Source organism: Entelurus aequoreus, linkage group LG11 (assembly GCF_033978785.1).
Source record: "Entelurus aequoreus isolate RoL-2023_Sb linkage group LG11, RoL_Eaeq_v1.1, whole genome shotgun sequence".
Taxonomy (NCBI): Eukaryota; Metazoa; Chordata; class Actinopteri; order Syngnathiformes; family Syngnathidae; genus Entelurus; species Entelurus aequoreus.
The window spans coordinates 47,954,723-47,962,799 of NC_084741.1; the positions used below are offsets into that span (position 1 = coordinate 47,954,723).

Consider the following 8,077-nt stretch of genomic DNA (forward strand, 5'->3'; position numbering starts at 1 on the left):
TGAGTTTTTTGTTGCAGACGATTTAAAAGTGTAAACATTTTTTTTTTTCTCCTCTTACTGCGACATACTTTTTGCCCCTCAGGAGCTTCTGTAGCTTGCGCCGTCCCCTTACTTCCTTCACGGCACACATAGCAAAACATGGCTAACGCTAACGACAAAGAGACGTTTACTTCAAAGAAAAGAGAAGTGTTGTCAGTACTTTGGTTTTGTGGCGACAGCACGATGCAAAGTTTGTTTCAAAAAGGCATCAGGACAACAAACTTATTCCAGCATCTGAAACCGAAGCCTCCCGCCTAGTGCGGGAATTACAACTCGAGGCGAACAAGACGCAACAACAAAAAAAACTACGGCCTAAAAATCACCTTACTATGGTATGGTATTTACGCGAGGTATGTATGAATCAATCAATCAATCAAAGTTTATTTTTTGCAGCCCTAAATCACGAGTGTCTCAAAGGGCTGCACAAGCCACAACAACGTCCTCGGCTCAGATCCCACATCAGGGCAAGAAAAAACTCAGCCCACTGAGTATGAAGATGCCACAAGAGGCACAATGCGTTGAGCGATCACTAAAGCAGTTGCTCTGCACATGCACACCACCAAGATGTGTCAATGAAGAAGGCTGTGTTTACTTTATCCACTTACTCAAATTATAGTCCTCTCAATTCATTTATTTTGATACAATGTATATTACTAAATTTTTATTCACAGAAGTATGTTATTTAAGATAGAAGTTTGAAGTTTGCACTTTATTGATCTAAATATTGGAGATTGTTTATTTGCATGCAATGTGCAATTTTACATTTTAAGCAGAAGTATTGCTTCACAAGGGAAGCTCTTAATGTAATTATATGAAAATGATTCCATAAACAGTACAATGTATATCTGATCTATAAAAACATCCATCCACTGGATATATAACATGTTTATTAAACAACAAAGTTGTGTCTAAAGAGAGTATGGCCAACTCAGTTTCAGGCGATCTCCTCAATGATTGGTCTAAAGGCATTCACGTGGTGACAGAATGCCATGACTACTACCAACTTTGAGCTGATCCTATGTGTTTGCGGTGCTTCCTTGTTAGTTTTTCGCGGTGTAAAATGCTTTTACATCGCTTTCCACACAACCCGGAGAGAAGACAAGTATGGGAAGTGAAGGTTTGCGAACAACACTAGAGAGCAATCGATTACATCATCATGTGTCAGATGCATTTAGCATTATTCATTTTCTGCGTTTTGTTCAGGAGAGAATACAGCTAATACAAATAATAACTGAAGAAATTAAATAATTAAAGAGATGGTTTGACAAAAACAGATTATCTTTAAATCTCAGTAAAACTAAAATAATGCAATTTGGTAACAGTACAAGAGAAAGTCAAACACAAATAAGTAAAATAAAGAACATTTTGGGTGTAATAATAAATGAGAAAGTGAACGGAAAATCTCATGAAAAATATGCAACAAAAAGTGGTAAAGGAAAATATGTTTTGAAACAAAAATCATTCCATATTCTCTACTGCTCGCCAGTGTTACCATATCTAAGTTATTGTGCAGAAATATGGGGAAATAACTACAAAAGTACACTTAGCATGTTACAAAAAAGAAATATTAGTGAGAATAATAAATAATGATTGCATACATACACATACATACATACATACATACATACAGTGATTACAAATACATTGGAAGCAGCCACTACAGTTGACATACAAACCCCGTTTCCATATGAGTTGGGAAATTGTGTTAGATGTAAATATACACGGAATACAATGATTTGCAAATCATTTTCAACCCATATTCAGTTGAATATGCTACAAAGACAACATATTTGATGTTCAAACTGATAAACTTTTTTTTTTTGCAAATAATCATTAACTTTAAGAATTTGATGCCAGCAACACGTGACAAAGAAGTTGGGAAAGGTGGCAATAAATACTGATAAAGTTGAGGAATGCTCATCAAACACTTATTTGGAACATCCCACAGGTGAACAGGCAAATTGGGAACAGGTGGGTGCCATGATTGGGTATTAAAGTAAATTCCATGAAGTGCTCAGTCATTCACAAACAAGGATGGGGCGAGGGTCACCACTTTGTCAACAAATGCGTGAGCAAATTGTTGAACAGTTTAAGAAACACCTTTCTCAACCAGCTATTGCAAGGAATTTAGGGATTTCACCATCTACGGTCCGTAATAACATCAAAGGGTTCAGAGAATCTGGAGAAATCACTGCACGTAAGCAGCTAAGCCTGTGACCTTCGATCCCTCAGGCTGTACTGCATCAACAAGCGACATCAGTGTGTAAAGGATATCACCACATGGGCTCAGGCACACTTCAGAAACCCACTGTCAGTAACTACAGTTGGTCGCTACATCTGTGAGTGCAAGTTAAAACTCTCCTATGCAAGGCGAAAACCATTTATCAACAACACCCAAAAACGCCGTTGGCTTCGCTGGGCCTGAGCTCATCTAAGATGAACTGATACAAAGTGGAAAAGTGTTCTGTGGTCTGACGAGTCCACATTTCAAATTGTTTTTGGAAACTGTGGACGTCGTGTCCTCCGGACCAAAGAGGAAAAGAACCATCCGGATTGTTATAGGCGCAAAGTTGAAAAGCCAGCACCTGTGATGGTATGGGGGTGTATTAGTGCCCAAGACATGGGTAACTCACACATCTGTGAAGGCGCCATTAATGCTGAAATTTACATACAGGTTTTGGAGCAACATATGTTGCCATCCAAGCAACGTTACCATGGACGCCAGTGTTTCCCATAAACTGCCAAGATACCTGTGGCGGTGGGGGCGTGGCTATGGGCGTGGCAATGGGCGTGGTCACCATGACATCATCAAGTAATTTCCATAATTTACTACAATGATATGATTTTCTCTAAAAAGGCTCAAAAAATGTATACTTACTAATTAATAACAGTTTTGTTTTAAACGTCCATCCATCCATCCATCCATTTTACAATATAATTACAACACTTTATGTACATATTTATATACAGATTTGAACAATAAGTTATTCACTGAAATATATTTATTAATTGTGGTTCTTACAAAAAATATATCTTATAAAAATATAAAAGCTAAAATGTCTCTTAAAGGCCTACTGAAATTATTTTTTTTTATTTAAACGGGAATAGCAGATCCATTCTATGTGTCATACTTGATCATTTCGCGATATTGCCATATTTTTGCTGAAAGGATTTAGTAGGGAAAATCGACGATAAAGTTCGCAACTTTTACTCACTGATAAAAAAAAGCCTTGCCTGTACCGGAAGTAGCGTGACGTCACAGGAGCTAGTATTCCTCACAATTCCCCATTGTTTACAATGGAGCGAGAGAGATTCGGACCGAGAAAGTGATGATTACTCCATTAATTTGAGCGAGGATGAAAGATTCGTAGATGAGGAACGTTACAGTGAAGGACTTGAGAGACAGTGATGGACGTATCTTTTTTCGCTCTGACCGTAACTTAGGTACAAGCTGGCTCATTGGATTCCACACTCTCCTTTTTTTATTGTGGATCACGGATTTGTATTTTAAACCACCTCGGATACTATATCCTCTTGAAAATGAGAGTCGAGAACGCGAAATGGACATTCAGTGCCTTTTATCTCCACGACAATACATCGGCGAAATGCTTTAGCTACGAGCTAACGTGATAGCATCGTGCTTTAACTGCATATAGAAACAAAAAAATAAACCCCTGACTGGAAGGATAGATAGAAAATCAACAATACTATTAAACCGTGGACATGTAAATACACGGTTAATGCTTTCCAGGCTGGCGAAGGTTAACAATGCTGTGCTAACGACGCCATTGAAGCTAACTTAGCAACTTAGTAATGGGACCTCACAGAGCTATGCTAAAAACATTAGCTCTCCACCTACGCCAACCAGCCCTCATCTACTCATCAACACCCGTGCTCACCTGCGTTCCAGCGATCGGCAGAAGGACGAAGGACTTCACCCGATGCGTTTGGCGGCCCGGAGACGTAGGAAGTCAAGGTGAGGTCGGCGGCTGGCGCGGCTAGCGCGGCTAGCGCGGCTAGCGCGGCTAGCGCGGCTAGCGCGGCTAGCGCTCCAACAAAGTCCTCCTGGTTGTGTTGCTGTAGTCCGCTGCTAATACACCGATCCCACCTACAACTGTCTTCTTTGCAGCCTTCATTGTTCATTAAACAAATTGCAAAAGATGTCCAGAATACTGTGGAATTATGAAATGAAAACAGAGCTTTTTGTATAGGATTCTACGGGTACCATAACTACCGTTACTCTGACTTCGTCACGCGCATACGTCATCATACCGCGACGTTTCAGCCGGATATTTCCCGGGAAGTTTTAAATGTCACTTTATAAGTTAACCCGGCCGTATTGGCATGTGTTGCAATGTTAAGATTTCATCATTGATATATAAACTATCAGACTACGTGGTCGGTAGTAGTGGGTTTCAGTAGGCCTTTAAAGCTCTGCCCCTTTAATTAGTGCATACTAAATAATTTAACTTTAGCCTACTACTACAACCTTATTATTTACCAGCAACATAAAGTGAAACAGAGGCAGAGGTGTCCTGCCACAGTCAGTAACAAATAAACAGAAAACAGTAGTGGTGGTAGATAGACACAAAGCTTCATCAAACATCTGATCCACTGAACAAAGAGCTCCAAAAATCTTGATCCTACACTTCTCTTTTGTAAAGTAAATCTGAACAGCCGATATGGGCATCTACATCAACTATATGATTTGCCTGAGAAGCTTGACAGGACACCAAAAAAAAATAATAATAATAATAATAATTTAATTTTATTTTTTATTTTTTTTTGTGGCGGCCTTAATTATTTCGTGGCGGGCCGCCACAAATAAATGAATGTGTGGGAAACACTGGACGCCCGTGCTTATTTCAGCAAGACAATGCCAAACCTTGTGTTACATCAACGTGGCTTCATAGTAAAAGAGTGCGGGTACTAGACTGGCCTGCCTGTAGTCCAGACCTGTCTCCCATTGTTTATTCCCTCAGAAAACCAACATCAAAACGACAGCCATTACATGCATGCAGGCACAGCCGCACAAGTCTTTTGTAGCAGTCATGGCGCCAGTTATTTTAGTTGGCCAGTCTTATACACAACTCTGTTACACAAAAATTACAGTGCCCCCTAAAGGCTGAGTCAAAGACACACTCTTATTTACTGTCTGCAAGAGCCAGCACTAGTGTTTCTCCCCAGAAATATGTTGATAAAAACAGAGAGCAGGCGTCATATGGAATTACCATATGGAATCATGGTGGAGTCTAGATGTGTTTCAGGGTTACATGGGAAGCAGAAGTCCAAAAGTTCATTTTTAAAAGGATATGAACTTAATATGGCCTGAAGAGAGACATAAATCAGGAGTAAATAAGAACCAGACTTCAGACTAAATGAATATTTATTCATGTGTTTTCAAACATTCTTTTTCTGCGTTGTTACTTCTCTCAGCTCGCAATGTTTCATCTTGCTGCTGAATAGATGACAACGGCAAATCACTTTTTAATAAGCACATGAGATCAGATTTGAATTTGCTTTACAGTTACAATAAAAGGACATTGTTAGAACTTTAATGTTGCAAACACACTCTCACTTGTAATTTAATTTCATTGTGCATTTTATGGTTATGTTGTTTGGAAGCTTAAATATGTCATTTGGTGAAATTCTTGTATTGCTCCTAGTAGGGATACATTTTTTTTTGCTCCAATGTCCACCACATTTGTGTGGCGTGTTTATGCATGCAATGCAAGTCAGATAATCCATAAACTATTCCTGTTTTCTTAAGCCAGTTGTTTGCAGGGCTGTAGCAACGCTCCGGAGCCCCTGCATCTACTGACCGCCTCCTGGCTGGAGTCGAGCCATAGGGCCATGGACTGTAGGTCCGTGTCTGCTCGGTGTTTACTCAACAGGACAGCAGCCTTTGTGGAGGACAAGTCTAGTGCGAATCTATTCACAGAGGAATAGAGGCAGGAGAGTTACATAGACATCGCTTTGGAAATCATGAGGGAAAAGAGGAAAACTACTGTAAGAGAACAGAAAATTGGTCAAGGAAAAACAATGAGGCTCACACACACACATTTAATTTGGTGTTGTTTTTAATGTACACAACAGGCTGGACTCCTTAAGACACACACATTAAAAATAATTAAATTAAGTCATCATTTTGTTTGACTGTTTCTGTTTGTTGGAACAAAGACCACAGGGAGTCCCTGTTTATCATCAATCCAGACATTTATGACCAAATGTTTCTCTGAAAAAGGTACACAAGGCAGTTGCTGAGCAACATTTTGCTTTTGTGAGTTATTTTTGCTCGCTGCACTTTATTTCTCCTGCATCTGCTTTTCTACTGACTTGTAAGCTTGTGGCTCGGTCGATTATGTAATTGAATCATTGTGGTAAAGAGTTCAGCTGAATTTTGATTGGCATACCAAATCTGCAGCAATGTTGTATAATATAATAATTAAGCATGTGTCGATTGATCAGGCACCGATCGGGCGTTTTTTGTGAAATAAATAGTTGATCGTCATTGCCGATTAATGCTTTTTAAATACGATCCCCTCTGACTGACACTGTTTTTATTTTTAGTCCCTCGACTGACAGGCGACTAGCAGCTAATTGTGTTGAGACGCTCCCCTAAGCTAATAATAATCACTTCCATAACGGCAAATAAACTGCAGTTCTTAGGATCCAAAGTATCACTATCAAGTAACATTATTAATGGAGGACGAGGCTAAACATGTTACACACCGAGAGCAAGTCAGGGACAGGCATGCAAATAACTCATCTTTAAACAACATCAAGAAATATTTGCTTAGTAAATGTTAAGAAGTGTAGATGAAACCGCTTTACAGCAGAAAATAAGCAGCTGTTAACACAAAATTAACAAGTTGATTAACAAAAGTCTCGAGAGGGATGATATAACAGCAACTGTTAGTAACAGCATTGTCGCTGCCACATAAGAGGAAGGCAGATACATCCATAAATTGGTGGCATCGATACCAAGGTCAGTTTTCAGAATATGACAGATACTAGAGTGATTAGTTCAACAATTGTATATTCTCAAAATCATTTGTTTTGCTGTTTTTGTTATTGTTTCCAAACTTATAACAATTCTCTGGACACAGGATGATTGTAAGGGCAAAAACCAAAAGATTTATTGTGTAGTAAGTAGTAGTTTTTGCTTTTGTTTAGTTATTCTGCACTATGGGCTTTGTTTTTCTCAAACAATTGTATTTGTTACAAGAGAATAAGGAACCAGTTTAAATTTTGTGCTAATATTGTTAAACTGTCAATATCGCTCACTATAAATACATTCAAAAATGTACAGGTAAAGCTTGTGATCGGTATTGCTATTGGTCAATCTCGCTCATGGATGATAAGTGACAGAATCGGCTGTGTAAAACCCTGATCGGAACCTCCCTAATAATAATTATATTTAATATGATATAATAATGGTCCTGTATAATTAGAAAAAATATTTATCTGAATTTCCTTGATCAACCATGGGGGAAATTGACCATCACTCAATTGTTGGTTTTGAAATTGTTTTGAGTGAGGCGTTCTAAACTCCTATTTTAACGGCAGGATCCAACTGGTGTGCATGTATGCACTGTCAGTGTCCCCTAACTTCTCATGGATCGCAGCCAACAGCACCACTACTGGTTGAAGCCAATCAGTGTACTCTGTTTTTCCTCGGTTCCTTCAAGGCATTAGCAATCAATGAACTGATTTGTATGCCTGTTACTATTAGTACCCTCACTGGTTTAGGTGCATGTACTATATAGTATTGTTGCTGTGTAGACCTTTCTATGTGGATGCAACACTGACATTTTGTGTGTACAGTATGCTTATATAAGTAGAAGCGATGTATTCGCTGACCACAGCATTAGGTGCACTTGCATTATAGGACTGATGAGGACCAAGTTTTTTGTGTGTGAAAGTGTACCTAATACTGTGTTTAATCTGCCTTTACTTCAGATTCAATTGAATAGAAACTAAATGCAAATATTTAATTGGTTTTATCAACTGTCTTGTAGGATCCTTCAAGAGCATA

At 38.8% G+C, this 8,077-nt stretch overlaps 1 protein-coding gene across 4 annotated transcripts in view; it reads left to right on the plus strand.

Moving 5' to 3' along the window:
* LOC133660186 (triple functional domain protein-like) overlaps positions 1 to 8,077 on the plus strand; it is a 251,212-nt gene that overhangs the window by 56,806 nt on the left and 186,329 nt on the right. Inside the window, exon 1 of one of the 4 annotated variants that reach the window (XM_062063428.1) lies at positions 2,838 to 2,851. The exons of the other annotated variants lie outside the window; for them this stretch is intronic. Within the exon in view, the coding sequence (XP_061919412.1) occupies positions 2,839 to 2,851 (13 nt within the window). The 5' untranslated portion in view covers position 2,838. Of the gene's footprint in view, positions 1 to 2,837; positions 2,852 to 8,077 lie in introns of those variants that run through there. 4 annotated transcript variants of the gene reach the window in all.